The sequence below is a fragment of the Trematosphaeria pertusa genome, assembly GCF_010094035.1.
Source record: "Trematosphaeria pertusa strain CBS 122368 unplaced genomic scaffold BU26scaffold_19, whole genome shotgun sequence".
Classification (NCBI taxonomy): Eukaryota; Fungi; Ascomycota; class Dothideomycetes; order Pleosporales; family Trematosphaeriaceae; genus Trematosphaeria; species Trematosphaeria pertusa.
Genome location: NW_022987230.1, coordinates 710,418 through 728,857, shown reverse-complemented (window position 1 = coordinate 728,857; position 18,440 = coordinate 710,418). Strand labels below are relative to the sequence as shown.

Sequence of the window (18,440 nt, the reverse complement as noted above, 5' to 3'; positions counted from 1 at the left end):
GCGCATCGCAGCGCATCGCACACGGCACGCGAAGCGATGACGGAAACGGCTTGGGTTTGGCCATCCCGTCCAGCGCGCGGGACAAAGCAGCTGGCCAGTTCGTAGATGCTTGGTAAGAAGTGATGGAGCGGGGGGTGGCGGACAGAGGGAGGATTGTTGGTGAGTGGAGTGAGAGTGGGGATCGTGCACTTGGGTGGGCGAAGGGTGATAGGGCGGTTCGACCTGCCTCGGGTTGAAGATAGCCCATGGGTCGACAAGGGGATGATGGGCGGACGGCATTTCTACTTAGGGGAGGTGCGAAGAGAAAGTCTGCGAGAAAGTCTGCGAGGTTGCGCTTCTAATCTTCTTTTTTTATAAACTCCATCTCCCTTGCGCGTTATAATTCGGCTCTTTTCCCTCGTCGCACAAGCTCTGGACGGACGCTTTGGTATTGGATCCGCGCTTGACGAAAGCTCAACAAGATGGTGTCCGCGCTCGAGAAAGAGCGCTACGGCGATAATAGCAGCAATGATGAGAAGATCGCGGATGAGGGACAGGAGCGCGAGTATGCGCCTGTGCTGGAAGGCGTCCCGGATCCTGATGCGGGTTTGAGTGAGGAGGAGAGGGCTGCTCACGTATGCGTTATCCGGTTCCGTTCTGCATGTTGTTCTGGGGTCAAGGCTGATGTGAGTGCAGGACCGCAAGCTGCTCTGGAAACTCGACCTCAAACTCATCCCATGGCTCTCGTTCTTGTATCTGATTTCCTTCTTGGATCGGACGAATATTGGTATGTTAAGCCGCGCTTATGTTCTCCATCTTATGTCAACCGCGCTGGAGTGTTGAAGCGCCTGCTATGAGCAGCATCGCAACGTGCTACATTCGATCAGCAGGGCACACGCGCAACTACTATCATATCCACGAACAGCACTGATCCACCTCAGGAAATGCAAAGATCGATGGCCTACAACAAGATCTCGGCATGACCAATGGCCAATACAACGCCACACTCACCATCTTCTTCATTTCCTACTCACTCTTCGAGCCCTTGACCAACGTCCTGCTCAAGAAGCTGCGTCCAAGTGTCTTCCTCCCAATCATCATGTTGTGGTGGTATGTATCCTCGCCCTCTCCTTTTCCCCACTCAACTAAAACGTATCAGGGGAATCTGCATGACTACCATGGGACTCGTGCATAACTTCTCAGGACTCATGTGCGCTGTAAGTCTCCACCATTCCCAGATCTCGCGTGCCACAATAGGCTAATAGACGGCAGCGATGGTGGCTCGGTGTCGCAGAAGCCGGTCTCTTCCCCGGCGTCAACTACTATCTCTCTTGCTGGTATAAACGTTCCGAGTTCGGCATCCGCGCTGCAATCTTCTTCTCTGCTGCCGCGCTCGCCGGCTCCTTCGGTGGCCTACTTGCTGCTGCAATCGCGCAGATGGATGGTATCGGCGGAAAGCCTGGTTGGGCATGGATCTTCGTATGAACCGTCTCTGATTAATTGTTGCGATGACACTTACACCTACGCTAGATCCTCGAGGGCCTCGCTACAATTCTCGTAGGCATTGTCTCTTACTGGATGGTGCACGACTTCCCCGATGAGGCTAGATTGTAAGTATGATCTTGCATTAATCACAGTGTCTCTCTCGAGCAGCTACTCTGGTGGCATCCACAGACCCTCTAGCACCCAGATAACCCCTTCCCCTTCCACTCTTCCTCCTTCCGCTAACTCCCCCTCCCAGCCTCACCCCCGACGACCGCGCCCGCGTAATCCGCCGCCTGAAAGCCGACAAGCAATCCTCCGCCGAGCACGAATCCTTCAAAATGACATATTTCTGGAACTCAGTCTTCGACTGGAAGACCTGGGTCTTCGCCGTCATCTACATGGGCTGCGACGGCTCGCTCTACGCCTTCTCCCTCTTCCTCCCCACCATCATCAACCAGCTCGGCTATGCTTCTACGACCGCGAACTTGCTCAGCGTGCCGCCGTATGCCGCTGCCGCTATCGCCACGGTGCTGATCGGCTGGCTTGCGGACCGCACGCGGCAACGAGGCCTGTGTAACATTGTGATCTCGCTGTCGGGCATCGTGGGATTCGCAATGCTGCTCGGTTCCGGCAAGCCTGGCGTGCAGTACGCAGGAACCTTCCTCGGCGCCATCGGCATATATCCCTGCATCGCCAACACCATCTCCTGGGCGAGCAACAACGTCGAGGGCGTGTACAAGCGCGGCGTAACGCTCGGCTTCGTGATCGGCTGGGGGAACCTCAACGGCGTCGTTTCGTCGAACATCTATCGCGGCCAGGATAAACCGCGGTTCCTGCTCGGGCACGGCGTCGTGCTGGCGTATCTTGTACTGTTTTTGTTTGGCGGGAGCGTGATGACGCGGTTTTTGTTGCAGTGGGAGAATCGGAAGAGGAAGAGGGGTGATCGTGATGCTTGGATTGAAGGGAAGAGTGAGCAGGAAATTGAAATGCTCGGGGATAAGAGGCCAGATTTTATATATACGCTTTAAGTTCGGGGCAAGGCGGGAGGGATAGCTTAGTTCAGTCTTTACTGGAGTCAGAGCCGCAGAAGTTGGGAAACGGAAGAGGATTCGAAGGGGTTTTGTTGGGATGAAGAAACATGTGCGCGATCAATGTAACGAACTAATGTGCGTTGATCCCGAGCGGAAGGATGAGTTCTAATTTGGATAGTTATCATTACTGCGTCGCCGATTATTAGACTATTAAGCTACTTCACAACGGTACGTGCAACCAGGCCATCAACGCATGACCGGCGCGGCTCAGAAGCGAATCCGATATCTACATCATGAGCCATATATCCCCATACAAACTCTTTACAACTCCTTTCCCCTCCTCTCCCACTCCACAACCGCAGGCGCCAGCGGCCTCGAGAACAAACTAGAATAATCCGTGCCGACAATCTCCTTGCTACCACCCGGATTTCTCATCTTAAATTCCCTCACAAAAGCCGCAAGAATCGTCTGCAGCTGCAGGTAGGCAAACTGCTCGCCAATGCACCTGTGGCGGCCCGCACCAAATGGCAGATACGGCGAGTTTGTACCCTTTGACACAACGCCCCAGCCGTAATCAATCGTGTCCGCATCGTCGTTGTCTTCGAAGTTGTGCTTTCCGGCGTCCCAGCGATGTGGGTCCCAGACGGAGGCGTTGACAAAGTGCGAGTCCATTTGTGCGGACACGCCGGGAGACGACATGAGCGTGTGGGAAGGAGGGATGATGTAATTGGTACCTTCAATAACGAGAGGCTGCTTGACCTTACGCATGATGGAGTGGATTGGTGCGTGAAGGCGGAGGGTTTCTTTGACGGTCTGGGCGTGGAGGGGCAGGCGGGAGAGGTCGTCGTGGGTGAGCGGAGGGAGGTCCTCGCCGAGAACGGCCTTTTGTTCAGCGAGCAGCTCTTCGACGAGCTCAGGCTTTTGTGCGAGACGGAGGAGGATCCACGCGATGGTGGAGGAGGAAGAGTGCTGGCCGGCCATGAGGAGCGCAATCATGATGCCTGCGATCTCGTGGTCAGGAACCGGCGAGCCGTCCTTGTACTTGCAGTCCATCAGATGCCAGATCATGTCATGCCCCTCCTTCTTTACAGCGCCCGACCGCCTCTTTTTGACAATCTCGGAGTATAGGTTGATCATCGTCTCGCGTGCTTTGTCGCGCGCTCGGTTGTGCGGTAGCGGTGCCCACGACAGCATGAAGTTGATCGGAGAAAAGCCCATATCCAGATCGTGGTAGAGGTCGGCAAAGCGGGAGTCGAACATGTTGCGGACCTCCTCGCCCTGAAGGGAGCGGGATGCGGTGTAGATGGTAAGCTCTGCCATGACCTTGGGGACGTCAAACGTTCCCTTCTGACCCTTGAACGACTTGTGGCGCTTGACAAAGTCCTGTACCTCGGCTGTGATGAGCTGGACGTAGGAGCGCAGGGCGTCTTGAGTAAGGCCGAACTTGACGAACTGTTGCACATGTCAGCGATCCCCTAGTCGTACTATAGGCTTATGCGCACCTTCTTCTGTTCCATGAGCTTCGAGTTCGGGCAGTCGTACACGACATCCTTGCCAAAAACAGGTCCGCAGAGCGGGTTGTAGATCTCCTCCGCATTGACGTCCTTGATCTTCCCATTTAGGATGAAGTTGTTCCCTTTCGTGTCCAGGCATACAGTCGTCTTCTTCCCGAGCAGAATGAACGTGAAGGTATTTCCGTACTGCAGCCCAGTCAGTATCTCGGCGCCTCGCCACAAGGCATCCCACGCACCTTCTCCTTGTTCGAAAAGAAGAACTTATACGGGTCCATGCCATACGTAATCGTGCTGCCGAGGATCGGGAACCAGTGGAAGACGACTGGCGGCTCATTGGGGTTCTTGAACAGCAATTGCTTCAAGACATTGAGCACGACGGCGACGACGATAAAGGAGAAGGCGCCGGCGGCGACGAGGACGGGGAGCGAGGCATTCGAGGTAAAATCGCCCAATGGGCCGGCAACTTCAGCAAGGAGACCCATGGCGCCAGAAAGCAAGCAAAAGAGCGTACAGCGAGCGTGTGGTAGGGAGCGTTGATGTTAATAAATTTCCCAGAAATCAAGGCCGCTCGGACCACGTCCTTCCCGTTCCTGGCTTTGGCGCCGGCGCGCTCCCCTCTCGGCAGCTGCCCGGCGAAGTGTCATCCGTTGCCGTTCGCCGTCACACCATTAACTGACGACGCAATGCTTTTGCTCCGCCCCAGCCCTCACCGCCATGTACATGCTTTTCTCTGTCACGTCATTGGTGGCACCAGAAAGGCGGGCCCTAAATTTCCACACCGGGAGAAACTGAACTGTCCATTGAGGTTGACCCGAGTACGCATACACCCCACATCCGCTATAGCGTCTGCGAAACGTCGTCTGAACTGCTTGGCGAAGAAACATGTCAAGGTTATCTTCCTCAATGTGGCAAGCCACTGTTTTCCTGCCTTCTGCACCATAACACCAAACTCCCCGTCCAATGAGGAGGCCCTGAATACGCGGTAGGCATGCCAAAGGACTATGATCAACGTGCTCTACTCCGCTTCATCTCCCTTCAGCTATCCTTGCCATCAAGGGCAGCAACGTCATCTGCGGGATACCGTGAGCCGTCCTCGGTATCGTACAGAGGCTGATCTCCCTTGCCGCCCATCTGAATAAACTCGTCGGGGTTCCTGTTGGCAGCTGGTGTCGCCTCCTTCCCTCCGTTCTTGTTCTTGACGCCGTTCTTAGCCGATTTGTTCTTTTCATAGACTTTGATGGGCCGCTGTCCGTGCGGAGCTTCGATAACCCGTGTCACCCTAATGTCGTTGATGCTACTAAGCAGCGTTCGTTCGCGGTGGACCTTGCGTTTGGAGAAATCGAGGTTAGCGATAGCTCCTGTCAAGCCGTCTGTGCTATCATTTGGGTTTAAGTCTTGCTGGGTCGTCCACGGGTGCTCCAAGCACTCGTCCATCGTAATGCGTTGGTCCACGTCCACCGTGAGCATGCGATCAATGAGATCGAGAGCGGGATCTCCTACAGAGTCCCAGTACGGCGACGGGTAATCGAATCGGCCCATTTTAATCTGCTGAGATAGCGTGTACGGGTTCTCTGGGCTGTAAAGCTCGTCCGAGAACGGAGGGAATCCACATAAGCAAATGTACAGCACGACACCGAGCGACCAGACATCTACGGCGCGAGTGTATCGGCGGTGGTTCGAGCTTTCTAGGATCTCCGGAGCGACATCTACAGATGTTAGTCTAACCACATCTCTTACAGGACATCACATACAAGACGGAGTTCCACATCTGCCTTGAGTCAGCAAAGTACAAACAGGCTTGGTAGGGTGGATCCTCACAGCGTGGTCGTGAAAGATTCTTCGCCGATGATCTTAGCGAGTCCAAAATCAGCCAGCTTGACATGAAGATCCTTATCGGTAAGAAGGATGTTTTCCGGTTTGATGTCTCGATGCACGATATTTCGCTCATGCTTGGGGTGTTAGCAACCAAGATTGTGAAGGTGCAACTGTATACCTACCAGGTATTTAACGCCCTGGAACAGTTGTATGAACACCTTACGAGCTTCCGTCTCGGTTAATTTCTGCTTCATAACGATCCAGTTGAAAAGTTCGCCCTCTGGAGCAAGTTCGAGCACGAGATAAACTCCATCATCCTCGTTAAAGGTGTCCTTGAGACAGAGCAGAGCCGGATGGCTCACTCCCATCAGAACAGCAATCTCCTGTTGGAGGCCGTCGACTTTGGACTTCTCTCCCGGACCCGAGCGTTTTTCGAACTTCTTGACAGCGTACCGGATGCCCGAGTTCTTCTCCACGCACAGATACACCGACGCAAAGTGACCTTTGCCAAGCTGTTCCTGGATTGTGTATTGTTGCCGGAAACCATTCGTATCGCGACTGTGAGGATAGCGGAAGACGTAGTGTGCCTCGTCGAGAATTCCAATCTCATCACCATCGTTCAATTCCCGTCTCTTGTTTCGGCCAACGAGTGTGTCGTTCACGAACGTGCCATTGCCGGAAACGTCTTCAAGCACGGCGATTGCGTCGCCGCCCTTATTCTCGGGAAACAGTAGGCAGTGCCGGTTTGAGACGGTGGGTGACTTGAGGACACGGTCTGTCATCCATTAGCAGCGGCCCGAGCGGCGTAGTCGCTGGAGAGGCACCTACCACACTCGGGATGCCGTCCGATAAGATATCCGCTCGCAGTCACGCCCTTTTCTTCCTTGTAGTCCTCGTAATCCTCCTCCTGGCGCTCGTAGGTGTCTCGCGGTACCTTCTCTGAGCCAGATGGCTTTCCGACCTCCGCGATCGGAGTTGGGCATGCGGCACGTCGCCGAAGGACAAGGACATCACCAGAGTGGGCGTCTAGCGGTACTAGGTAGCCCCAGACACCCTCAGATTCCTCGTCGTCCACTTCATAGATTCGGCTTGCTGGCGGGAATATGAATTGGGAGAATGGCTGGGTATCCTGCGGAGGTGAAGACAGACCTCCCGCACCTCGCGGACTGCGGAATGCCTGGGACTGGGAAACGGAGCTTCCTTTGCTCGGGGGTGTGGCAGTTCCCTCTTTGAAATCCTCGGTAGCGGTGGAGTCTTTGTGAGTGACGGGTGACGGTAGCGGGCCTTGCTTCAGGTGCGGATTCGGATTGTGGGACGACGGCGACAAATTACGCTGGGAACGGCGAGGTTTCTTTGGCTCGATTTGCTCGTCTTGTGACTGCTGCAGGTTGGATCGTCAGCCAACGTTTGCCTGCTTTTGAAGGCAGCTTCCGGACATACTCGACCGCGTTTGAGCTGACTTTTCTCCGTCGAAGGCATGCCGACTAAGCTCTGCGGAAAGGGCGGAGGGGGGTCAATGTTGCTGCTCGTTTAGGGAGCCGTCGAGCGTGTTGAAGGCATCTCCGTGCGTAGGAATGGAGGCTTGTAGGCGGCGACGAGGGTCGGATAGGTGAAGGGACTGGACTGTCTTGCTGCCTCAGTAGCAGGTGCCTTGAGAGCCCAGCTAGGCTGCCAAGCCGACCTCCCGCACGCCGCCCGTGGGGAGCTGCAGGGTCTGTTCATCGCACCTCGCGATTCGAACGACGGGACTTTTCGCCGTCGTAAATAATGACAAATCCAGCTTCCCCCTCGATGAGCTCTGGACTAGGTGGCAAACCGTCCGATGTTCATACCACGGAAAGCGTCCGACTAGTCGAAAGGCTCAGCAGCCGCACCAAGGGTGACACCCATCTATCTCACTAGCATCCAGCATCTCGCATCGCAGCCAGCAAATCGGTCTCAGTCGTTGAACTGAACTGCTAGTTCGCGACGACACCTGCCTTTTTGCCCATAGACGTCTAACGTTGGCTTAGGGGCCTCTAAATCGTGCCACTATTGCCTCCTAAAAGCGAGGCGTTTATGCCGACAAACTTGGGATTTTAGAAATTTATAAATCTGTGCCTAACTAATGTTACGGGCATATTGCTAATAAAGCAAATAAGATTCACAGCACCAAGCAAGCTATTCTGCGCTGGCGCTCCTGCTGGGCCTTGGAGCTTTCCTTCCTGTGCTGTATTCCCCTGATTTTCAGTCTCTAGACGTGCTTTCGGATCGCTCGCTAGGCGATAGCAGTTCTTCGGTAGAGCGGTTCCTCGTTGAAGTCGGCTGCCGGCTCCCCAGGTCGGCTCCGTCCAGGTGCTAGCTGCCGTCAAGTGTCGTGTTATTTCATTCGCGGGGGCCAGACTTCATCGAAGCAAGCTTGCTGCTCGACCTAGGGAACGGACCCTGTGCCGTCCTCGGAGCGGTGTCGGCGGCGAGGTTGTGGCTAGGTCTTGCATCGCTCGCTTGCTCAGTCGTGGGACAGCAAAAGGTCTGGGATACACTGCCATCCCGACGTTTGGATCCAGTGCACCAATTCTCTCGCACCCAAACGATCGATGATTTGGTCCGTCGGCCGATGCGTATTGGTAGAATCTATATTTCGCTACATCGACTTCGCGACGAGACGTTTGTGAGAGAACCGCATACTAGATCCCCTCGGAAACATCTTGGTACGGCCAAATCCTGGAGTACAGATCCCGCTCGTACTGGTTCTGGGCCGCATTCAGAAAGATCTGCTTGTACTTGCGGCAGTTTTCAATCGCTGTCTGGTAATCCTCGGGCTGCACTATACCATCTGCTGGCAGGACGCCTTGGTCTCGAAAGAGCGACAGCATTTTTCCCAGGCCGTCAACGTTACCTTCCTCTCGCGCATGCCGTTTCAGTTCTTCTGCTGAGAATGTAATTGGGCACTGCGTATCTTCGCCAAAGATCTCGTTCCATCTAGTGAAGAGAGTAATGAGCGAATCACGCAGGAAAAACAAATCGCCATTATCCCACACCCCGGTTACGAGCCAGACGGGTTTCCTTAGCACTGGCACCATGGGTTGTTGAAGATACTCCCAGTGGCGTGGCGCCCGCTTCAGAGTCTGGAGCTCGTAGTATTTGTGGATAGTTTCGCTCTCCAGATCCCGATCGACTCGTTTCTGTTCGTCAGGAGGCAACGCGTCGAAATTGTCTGGCTTCTCCGGCACAACCCAGCCCTCGCGGACGCTCTTGTAATGTCGGAACGCTCGATGAATACCGGACTGGTAGAAGAGCGGGGCTGCCATCGTCGACTGCCAATCCACGATACCCGTGATTCCGTACGAGGTAGGATCGACAAACACATTGTCGAGATGGAGATCGGGATGCCATAGAACGTTCGCAGTGGCGGACTCGTTTTCCGGGGGGACCATGGCTGGTGCGACTCGCTCGTATTTGGCAAGTAATTCGAGAGCGTGTCCAGGGAGCTCCGGTTCTTCCAGCGACCAGAAGTAATTCATGCGAGGTTTGGCAAATCTTCGTGTCCATGCCATCTCGTTCGCGCCTAATGCTCGCGTATACGCCTGAGAATCTTGCCCTAGTTTTTATTAGTACTAGACACCGGCCCTAGTATTCGGTCATTAACCTACACGGACCTCGGTCAAGGTTCATCTGCTCCCGGCCGCTGGCCCAGAGTTCGGCTTTAGTCAAGGGTCCTATAGCATATTGGTCAAGATTCAAGCTTTGCCGGTCCGCGGTGAACCGTACGGCGTCTGAGCTGCCGGTCAATCGTCGGAGGTCATCCTTGAAATAGATACAACCATGGTTCTTGAACTGCACGCCGGTCAGCGAGCAATCGAAATCGACGACCTGCTCAACAATGCCAAGTTTTGTTCTCCACGGCAAACTTGGCCACAGAGCGCCTAAACGGACACCGGGTGCCTTTTCCTCGAGGATGTACTCGGCTTGGACCGGGTTATTTGCGGCATCGTAAGACCACGAAAGCACGCGAGGAACCGGTATGGAAAAGACATCTCGAAGCTAATTCCATCAGTTATTTCGGATTCTCGGGCCAGGATGCATGCTTACCATTTTCCGGGTGGCGACTTCAGATGCCGTCGTGTAATGGGCCGGCCCGGCATTTGGATTCGGAAGTTTTGCGACGACTTCGATCCCGTTATCCATGGTGAGAACGAAGCTTTATTGTGCAAGCCTTCGGTAAGCTTCAGGACTTTGGTACCTGTTCGCGAGCTCAGCGAGTGTCCATGCCTATTACTGGATCCAAGATGCCTACAACGTCGGGCCCCTTTGCAAACGCCAACAGCCGCTTCGACTAGACGTGGCAGGCTGAACTTGAGATAGCGTTTCGCCAGTTCGTTTCGTTCGTTGGTTCTGGAGATATCACCATAAGTACTTTTCTGAAGCGGCGTCAGGCAACATAGGCGGTCGTTCTTACAGCCACCGCTGACGTGTGTAGCGATACAAGTCCGCTTCAAAAATGACTTCTAGCTTCAGTTAGATGGTGATGATTCTGTTAGGTTGAGCGAGAGCCAGACTTACTTTCGCCTCGAGCTGTTTCCGCAAATAATGGCGGTGTTCGTGATGTAACTGGCGGGTTGCCAGTGTGCATGAACGACAGGGACCTCATATTGAACGATTTTTGGCGAGGCGGAAGAGCGGGGGGCAGCCAGTAGATTATATGAGGCCGAGTTGGGGACAACCCAAATGTCATGGTAGGTGCTGTGTCATATAGAAACCGCACGAGGCCAGTCCCAGATTACCTAGATGGCGGGCTCTTGGGATATGCGAAAGGATCACGTTGTCGGGTGAGTGCTTCAGAGCGAGCAGATTCCAATCGCATATCAATCCGGTTAAGGGACAAATACGGATAGAAGGCTCTCAGCCAGTCATTGGATGGAATGGGGGTTGTAGTGAAAAGAGGTTTGATGAGTGTGGGAGGTGGCAATTGAGCGGCTGTTGCAGTTGCCGCTGCGAGAAGAATATCGGTAGCTTGCAGAAATCAAGGACGAAATGTCGTCACTTCCAAAGAAGGCTTCTCTGCTCCATTTCGCCAGTGCTAGTTATGAGTTGTCTTCGTCTTGAGCTAAGGCGCTAGCGACGAAAACGCTCGCAGATGCTGAGTCATCGGCACGCCCCACTACTCTTCCAACTTCTTCCATTGGGCTACTATCTCGACTTTCGTCGTGCGCTAGGCCACGCTAAAATTAATATATATCCCTTCTAGAAAGCATTTTGCTCTTTGAGTCCGGTAATGCTTGGATGCGCTTCAATGTCTGGAAAGTTGGAATAGACTTCTAATACGATGCGAGTGCGTCAAGGGTTCCCTCAATTCTTCATCTTCCTCTCTTCTTCCGCTGAGCTCGGTGGGATAATTGATATCTTATCGGCGTAGTCCTGCTCCCCACCTGCTGCTACGTGACTAGGCACATCTCGCACTTGAGCGTCCTTCTGTACGTCCGAGCGCGCCTCCTCATCTGTTTTCGCAGGCCGCTTCTTCATGAACTCATTCTCCTCTTTACGCTCTGGCAATATGCCAAAAATGCCCTTCTTCTTCCTCACAAAAGCCAGCGCAACCACAACCAAAACGTTCAAAAGCGCGAAACCCAATATAACCTCGAATTGCTTATTATAACTCTTTCCGAATACTCTTCCGAGCTTCATCCGGATATCCTGCGGTAACTGCGCGATGTAGTAACTCGAGTCCTTCGCGGCTTCGATTTGGGCGGGGCTAAGAAAGGTCGCAAGTTTATGGTCCAACTCCGAGTGGTGAAGGGCGGAGCATATTGCTACTGCGACAGCGCCACCGAGAGTTCGCACCATGTTCAACGCGCCGGTAGCGACCGGTATATCTTTCTCCACACAGCTGCTATAGAGCAGGACGTAGTACGCAGGGCTTCCCAAACCAAGTCCGAAGCCAGTGATGATTTGGTAGCCGTAAGTTCTAGCGGGGAACTGGGAGTCCACAGGGAGACTGCTCATGAGGCCAACACCGATGCTTACCATCGCTGCCGCGGCGAGGAGGGAGTACTCTCCGGGGCACTTCTTGCTTATGATGACTCCGGCGAGCATGGCACCCAGCGGGGTCAGCAGAGTTGTCGGTAGTAGAAGGATGCCGGCTCGTTCAGCGCTCGTGAAGTTGACGCCTTGAAAGCGCTGAGGGAGTTGAATGAACATGGCGTAGAATGGGAAGCCGAGAAGTAGCATGCTGAGAAGCAGGAGCAGCATAGCGGGATTAGTGATGAACCTCATCGGGAAGATGGGTTCTATCTTTGTCTTGCGCGAGATCCAAGCTTCATACAGCCCGAAAAAGAAGAATAGGACAACACCGGCTACCAGAGTCCCGATGATAACTCCGCTCTTCCACTCAAACTGAGCCCCGGCCTCTTGAAGCGCGAAGAGCAGCGGAACCGGCCAACATACGGAGAGGATCCCGCCGATGCCGTCGAAGCCATGGAGGCGGGCCCTATTCGACTTTCCGGGCATGGCGAGGAAGAGGGTCACCGTGGATGCAGCGGTGATTGGACCGTTGATCCAGAAAATCCATCTCCAGGTTGTTCGATCAGTTATAATGCCGCCGAGCACCGGACCTAGTAAATTTGCCAGCGCAAAGACGGAGCTGATGATACCAGATACTATGCCCATCTTTTCTGGCTCGACCAGTGTCATGACCGCGACGAAGACGAGGGAGTAAAGCCCTGAGCCGCCTATGCCTTGGAAAGCGCGGAAAACGATCCTAGACCGGTCAGCACGTTTGCACTGTCATACAAGGATCTAGCCTACAATTGGGTCATAGTCTGGGCTCCACTACATGCCATGGAAAAGACGAGGAATATGAGATTACAGATAATAAGCATCGTTTTGACTCCGAAGACGTCGCTCAACTTGGCGGAAAGCATCAGGAATGCTTCACCTCTTTAGCAGGGTCCGAGTGTTTTGATAATAACGAGAGCCTACAATTATATGTGGGGAGATATGCTGTGACAAGCCACGATGCTTGTTCAAGTGCGTGGAAATCGCTGGAGATCTTCATCAGACTCGTGGTGATGATGGTGGTATCCATCGCGGAGAGGAAGAGCGATAGCCTGCGAACATGGGGGTACACATTAGTGTGCGTCTTGTAGCGGAGGGGCAGCAGTCTCGCATGTCTCAATGTCGTCTCGGTCCCCTTGAGGTGCTCAGGAGCGGTCGGCCGCAGCCCATCCATGGCGGTGCAGCAAATCTCCTCCGGCAGGCCTTCAGCAGATGGAGGCAAATCCAGGGCATGCGTTCGTGTTGATCGATCCACGTACCATAGCCTATCTTCGTCAGTAGGCGCCCATGTAAAGTACCAGGTAGACATACCCGATGATGATAATGCTAAGCCTCGTCTTGCTAAGAATCGTCACAACCGAAGGTGTCGTGTCCTCGTTCCGTCCATCTTGTGCCATTATGTCATACTGATAATACTGCAGGCTTTGCTTCTGCATTTGCCATGAGCATCAAGAACGTGTATATTTATCCTTTGGGTGCGTTCCGGAGTCGTCAGTTTTTACGAGCAGCCCTGGGCGCTCGGGCGAAGGATGCATTGGGCAACGTGACAGCGTCGAAGGATTGTGCCGCTACGGCCGAGACGACTCGGCGTCCGACTCCGGACACGCGAAGCTTCGAAGGCTCGATACCATAGAAAGAGAGATGGGGATTCGCGTTATGCTCCATCTGGTCTCCGGACTTAAGAGCAGGCACTTCCACTGTCATGGTGGCCGATATTCGGCGCTATCGCCAAATAGGGTACAGCGTCGCCTTTCGCACCTGAGCAACTTCACGGACAGGACGACGCGTCGAGCTTCATCACCATACAGACAACGATGAAGCTCGTTCGGCCGTAGGGAGCTCAAAAGCTAAGAGAATCATGATCGATGCTTTAAAGGGAAGCTATCTTGGGTACCAGTGAAACGCCTCATGCGCGCGCGTGTAGTTCGCGTGTTGGCAAGGTAAGGCACGACAGCACTGACGACATGGCAAACGAAGGTATAACCCTGAGTTCTTTGAAATCCTTGCCGCGCGACATACTGCAACGGGCTTTGTATCGCGGACCGACAGGTGAAGGTGATGCACTGCTCGACTGGGAGATGACGGCATAGGTGTCGCGCATCGACCACGCTCCTTCCTCACATTGAACTCGGATCAAACGCGCCTTCCTTTGACCTATCCCCCGCGCAATCTTCTGCGCCGCATATTTCCTCCTGCCTCTCTCCCTCTCTCTTCCACTGTCGCTCTCTCCGCTTGCCTCTTTCTGCTCTTACCCCACTTTCCGCGAATCCCTGCCCGGCGCGTCCACGGGTGCCCGTGCAGTCGCGTCTGGATCACGCTCGGATGCTTCCCTACTACGGTGTAGCATCTCACAATGTCCGCCCGGGACTTCGACGCGGCCCTCAGTGCGCCCGATAACGACGCCACCCACAAGCGTCTCCAGCAACTCGCCTGTGCTAATTCCACCAGCGGCGCTACTCTCCCAGCCACAGCCGAGGCGTACCTGCGAGCATTTTGTGCTGGGGCATCGTCTCTCACTCGGCGCAGATGGGTTGGTCTGGGACTGAGAAAGATGATAGACAAGTCGGGCGTCGTTGTGGCGCATATGAAGACCCTCACACAGGAGCTTCCGCGGCTAGGCCAGGTGATTCTCCACAACACCGAAGCAGAGGAGACCAAAATTGTCGCAGCTTTAGTCATACGGCAAGGGCTGGAGAGCGGCATCGATTTCGCGCGGTTTTGGCCGTCACGAAAGGTCCAGGACAATGCCCCCATTTTCCCAAAAACCGCCGGTCCTCGGTGGATGCATCAGTTCCAAGAATTCCTGGACGTGTTGAACGATCTAGTCGTCGCGAATCCAATCACCGACCCAGCTGTATTATATCCCGTCTCTCTACTCGCTTCCGATGGTTACAAATGGCGAGACGACGTCATATCCATCGTGCTCATGCAGAGCGAGCTGGTCACTGTCGTCATTCCAGACTCCTCAGTCCACGATATCAGTTTCATGGATATACCGTTGCATCACATTCACAATGTGACAAGCCAGCGCTCAAAGCTCCACGACTCTCAAGGAATAGGGACGAAGCTCGAGCCTTGGGAAGTCGTTCTGACGCTCATGCCAGGGCAGTGGACGTATCGCCTTGACTCGTCCGAGCGCGAAGGGCGCTTCTTGACCATCATGTTCGCGAAGAAAGACGACGCCGTGGAGTGCAAAAATTGCATCGAGAGCTTTCTTCCCCAATCCTCGCCTCCAAGGATTCAGAGTAGCGCGCCTGTCAACTTTGAGCAAGAATCCGTCCAAGAGGAGGGTCTTGTGTCCGATGATGAGCTTGCTCAGTCACCGCCAGTGTCTCAGAGGGAGGTAGAAGGAACCCGTTCAACCCCGCACGCGATGGCGGTTTCGCAGTCGAAGGTCGTCAAGTCGCAGACTGTTACAACGAAAGAACCTGATTCATGCTCCGAAGGTTTAGAACCGCGTTCACACCCACTCCTGTCAACACCGATGAACCATGAGTCTCCCAAATCCGGCATCGGGGACGGCACCCCGATAAGTGCCGTACAGACGCGAGCAACTCGGCCTAAACTCGGCGCTCTGCCAATGGTCAAGAAACCAGCAGGACCGAAAGTGAACGGAAAAAAGTCCATGGTGGAGGTAGATGATGCGACTTTTGAGTTTCCTGACTGGTCACCAAGGATAAAACGACGCTCTGTCCCAACACAGAAGAGATCGAGAGTCGGAAACGCCAATACCAAGAAGTTTATCAGCAAAGCAAAGCCCATAAGGCCCAAAGCAAAGCCCAAGACAATGCAAGCGAACGATATCGAGGAGGAGGGAGACCCAATAAGCTCACAGGTGCTCCAACCGTCCGGCCCTGAGCCTTCTCAACTACATAGCCCAATCGATACTCTCGACAACGCAACGAAAACTTCTGTTGTCGCACCCAAGTCGCCGAACTTACCAACAGTAGGTAACCGGACGGACGGAGGTGCTTCTAAATCCCAGCGTCTTGCCTCCGATATCTTTGCTATCCCGCAAGATGACGATTCTCAAGCGAGGCCGCGGGCGAGACGGAAGGGAGCCAAGTCGGTTATCTATCAAGAAGGACACACGTCGGGCGAAGAGAGTTCTGGCTCCGAATATGCCGAGAAGAAAAGCAGGACGACCCGCTCGCCGGCGAAAGGAGGCCGTCCTTCGAAAGCAGTCAATTCGAAGAGGGCATCGAAGGCCCCAAACCCAAAGAGCAAGCCAAGCACCAAGAATGTGAGGAATTTGAAAGCAGAAACCCAGCCAGGATCACTCCTTCGAGGTTCTCTATTAGCCAAATCGATTTCAAAATCACAGCCTCCCTCAAGCGCTGAGCCAAAGAAAACTGAGTTGGATCCTGGACGAGCGCTAAAGGACAAGGAGAACAGGCCACCAGCCGTCGACCAGTCTGCCCGTGCAGTATCGCACCCAGCGGACGACACCGTGTTGAGCTCAGAGATACATATTCTGGATCGTCTGAACGATCTAACACACGAGGATGAACACGGCTTTGTGCCTGTTCACGTGTCTGCTAGTGAGAAGAGCAATGTTCCCCAAAAGCGGCCAGCAGTGGACTCGTCTCCGTTAACTCCACCCTCAAAGCGGGCCAAGAAAGAGCAGACATTGCCGAACGGCACGGCGCCTAAGTCCAGCCCCTTACTCAAGGCTCCGACGATGATTGCACCTCCGCGAGTGCTGAAGGATCCCTCCAGTCCCTGTAGACAAAAGCGTCCGCCATCTTCCATCCAAACAAGAAAACCAATGCATGAAATGTACACTCAATCCGAAGAGGATGCTGGACAAATCGAGAAGGTGGAGCGGCCCGCGCGGAGCCAACGGAGCACCGCCGATCCGAGGAAGCGACCGGAGCGAGGACATACACCTATACATCACCGCGCACAACGCAACCACTCCAGCGGCTCGGTCAATCAGCAGATCCTTTCAAGCAATAGTAAATTACTCCCTGCTTCTCCGCGTGCGGAATCTACAGCAATATCAGGTCATGCGCATCGCGACCGCGTGGCCATTGAAAGGGAGATTGGAGAACATGAAACAGCGAAAAGCGACCCTTTCAGTCGCCGATCCAACTCACAGACGGTCACCGCGTTTACGCGAAGGCTGACAGGAGAAGCGGGCATTCCGAATACGCCAGTCGGCAACTCCCAGCATCGACCTATAGAGCTGATTGATAGCGGGAGCTCCAGTGGCGTGTCCAGCGACGTTGAACCTATGGTCGAGTCCCCGAAAAAGCCCTTCATTTTGCCTAAACAGCCTCCAGTGAAGCCGGCCAGCGTGGTGCAGATCAAGGTCGAGAACCCCTTCCTACACCCTCGCATCAAGATTTCTGAGCCTCTGGAGCCAATATCAAATGGCCGGGCACCTGCCTTGGTGCAGCCAGGATTGGAGCGGAGGCCCAAGGAAACCGAGAATGTAGTCATGGATGAGTCTATTCGCAACGGCCCTCCACAGCTTGTTGAAGAGACGCAGCCGCAGGACGTCAGTTTACACGCTGGTGACGTGGGGATGGAAGGTGAAACCCTCGTTGAGCAAGAGGAAGAAGAACTGCCTACCCAAAGGCTTTCTCCTGTTCACTTTAAATCGTCTCCACCACCTCTGGGCTCACCCAGCAGCCACAGCTCCACGTCTGCCGAAGATGAACCCCGTACCGAGCCTCCCATCCCAACATCTGATGCGGACGAAATGGAATGGGAAGCGAGTCTGCAGCCCCACCAACGATCCTTGCAGGAGCAGCTCATACGTGTCTCGAAGCGCGTCGTGCGCCACATCGTCGACAACGAGACTGCTGTCGACGATATTGCCCAAATGTATGCTCAAGACAGTGAGCATATGCTGCGGACGCTTATCGATCGGCATACCGGAGAATCCGACACCATGTTCAAGAATGTGGAAAAGAAGAAGGGCAAGGTCCAGAAAGCATCAGAGCAGCTGCTGAAGAAGCTGGGCAAGGAGCGGCAACAAGTCCTCGCCGACGTGCCTTCCGGTTAATAGCTTGAGCAGCCTTCCCGGTCAAGGTCGATAGACTCCGCCCAAGGCACAGAAGCGGACCGCTACTGTCGACCCGATCCCTATCGACTTTCTTTCTGAAGCTTCTTAGCAATGTCGGTGCGTGTATGCGAACCGAGCGCGCTTTCCACTGCGAAACTGGGTTATAGTCCGTCTCTTATCTTACCGTCCCTGTCTAATTTCACTTTTTCTTTCACATTGCAGGACATGATACCCAGGGAGGGTCGGCTATGACGGCGTATGAGTGGGTATCTTTTCAGAGAAGGGACCTGTACAATTGGGAACGGTGTTCGTGTGTCTTCCGAATTACCCTCATGTACAGCACATCATCTCAGTTGTATCTGTCTTACAACAGCGGAGGATGTGAGTGTCAGGTATGTCGGGGGCAAAGCATAGCCGTGCATATCACGAAAAGTAGACTAGTCACATCGAGACAAAAGCATCGATCACTCTTCTGTCCTACTCCATTCCCACTAACCATTACACCATGCTAATGCTCATTTGGTATACGCCACTCATAAGTCCTTAGGATAGCCATAATCGTCGAGCATT

The 18,440-nt window shown here is 54.2% G+C and overlaps 5 protein-coding genes across 5 annotated transcripts; 2 read left to right on the top strand and 3 right to left on the bottom strand.

Moving 5' to 3' along the window:
* Positions 1–461: 461 nt before the first annotated feature.
* BU26DRAFT_494526 (MFS general substrate transporter) lies at positions 462–2,528 on the top strand (the record flags this gene model as incomplete). The annotated part of the gene is made up of 7 exons (XM_033826186.1): positions 462–614; positions 676–766; positions 921–1,089; positions 1,139–1,196; positions 1,252–1,458; positions 1,510–1,589; positions 1,721–2,528. The coding sequence occupies 7 exons, from the start codon at positions 462–464 to the stop codon at positions 2,490–2,492; spliced, it is 1,530 nt and encodes a 509-aa protein (XP_033677781.1). The 3' UTR covers positions 2,493–2,528.
* A 110-nt stretch (positions 2,529–2,638) lies between these two features.
* BU26DRAFT_555436 (lanosterol 14-alpha-demethylase) lies at positions 2,639–7,579 on the bottom strand. Its single transcript, XM_033832322.1, has 10 exons — positions 7,265–7,579; positions 6,653–7,205; positions 6,007–6,599; positions 5,828–5,958; positions 5,761–5,777; positions 5,091–5,715; positions 4,835–4,980; positions 4,246–4,472; positions 3,998–4,195; positions 2,639–3,947 (listed from the first exon to the last, which is right to left on the bottom strand). Exons 1-10 carry the CDS (start codon positions 7,301–7,303, stop codon positions 2,817–2,819), a joined length of 3,660 nt encoding a protein of 1,219 aa, XP_033677780.1. The 5' UTR covers positions 7,304–7,579; the 3' UTR covers positions 2,639–2,816.
* A 911-nt stretch (positions 7,580–8,490) lies between these two features.
* On the bottom strand, positions 8,491–9,991 carry BU26DRAFT_570829 (uncharacterized protein; the record flags this gene model as incomplete). The annotated part of the gene is made up of 3 exons (XM_033834069.1): positions 8,491–9,404; positions 9,457–9,847; positions 9,896–9,991. 3 exons carry the CDS (start codon positions 9,989–9,991, stop codon positions 8,491–8,493), a joined length of 1,401 nt encoding a protein of 466 aa, XP_033677779.1.
* Positions 9,992–11,152: 1,161 nt separating this feature from the next.
* Positions 11,153–13,261, bottom strand: BU26DRAFT_494515 (uncharacterized protein; the record flags this gene model as incomplete). Its single annotated transcript, XM_033826185.1, has 4 exons — positions 13,169–13,261; positions 12,782–13,122; positions 12,608–12,731; positions 11,153–12,560 (listed from the first exon to the last, which is right to left on the bottom strand). The coding sequence occupies exons 1-4, from the start codon at positions 13,252–13,254 to the stop codon at positions 11,153–11,155; spliced, it is 1,959 nt and encodes a 652-aa protein (XP_033677778.1). The 5' UTR covers positions 13,255–13,261.
* Positions 13,262–14,096: 835 nt separating this feature from the next.
* Positions 14,097–17,870, top strand: BU26DRAFT_555433 (uncharacterized protein; the record flags this gene model as incomplete). The annotated part of the gene is made up of 1 exon (XM_033832321.1): positions 14,097–17,870. Exon 1 carries the CDS (start codon positions 14,211–14,213, stop codon positions 17,868–17,870), a length of 3,660 nt encoding a protein of 1,219 aa, XP_033677777.1. The 5' UTR covers positions 14,097–14,210.
* Positions 17,871–18,440: the final 570 nt, after the last annotated feature.

Coding starts and splice junctions, on each gene's coding strand:
- BU26DRAFT_555436 (XM_033832322.1), bottom strand. CDS start 7,303: ATGCCTTCGACGGAGAAAAGTCAGCTCAAACGCGGTCGA. Junction 7,206..7,264: donor GTCAGCTCAAACGCGGTCGA/GTATGTCCGGAA, acceptor TCCAACCTGCAG/CAGTCACAAGACGAGCAAAT. Junction 6,600..6,652: donor CGGACGGCATCCCGAGTGTG/GTAGGTGCCTCT, acceptor AATGGATGACAG/ACCGTGTCCTCAAGTCACCC.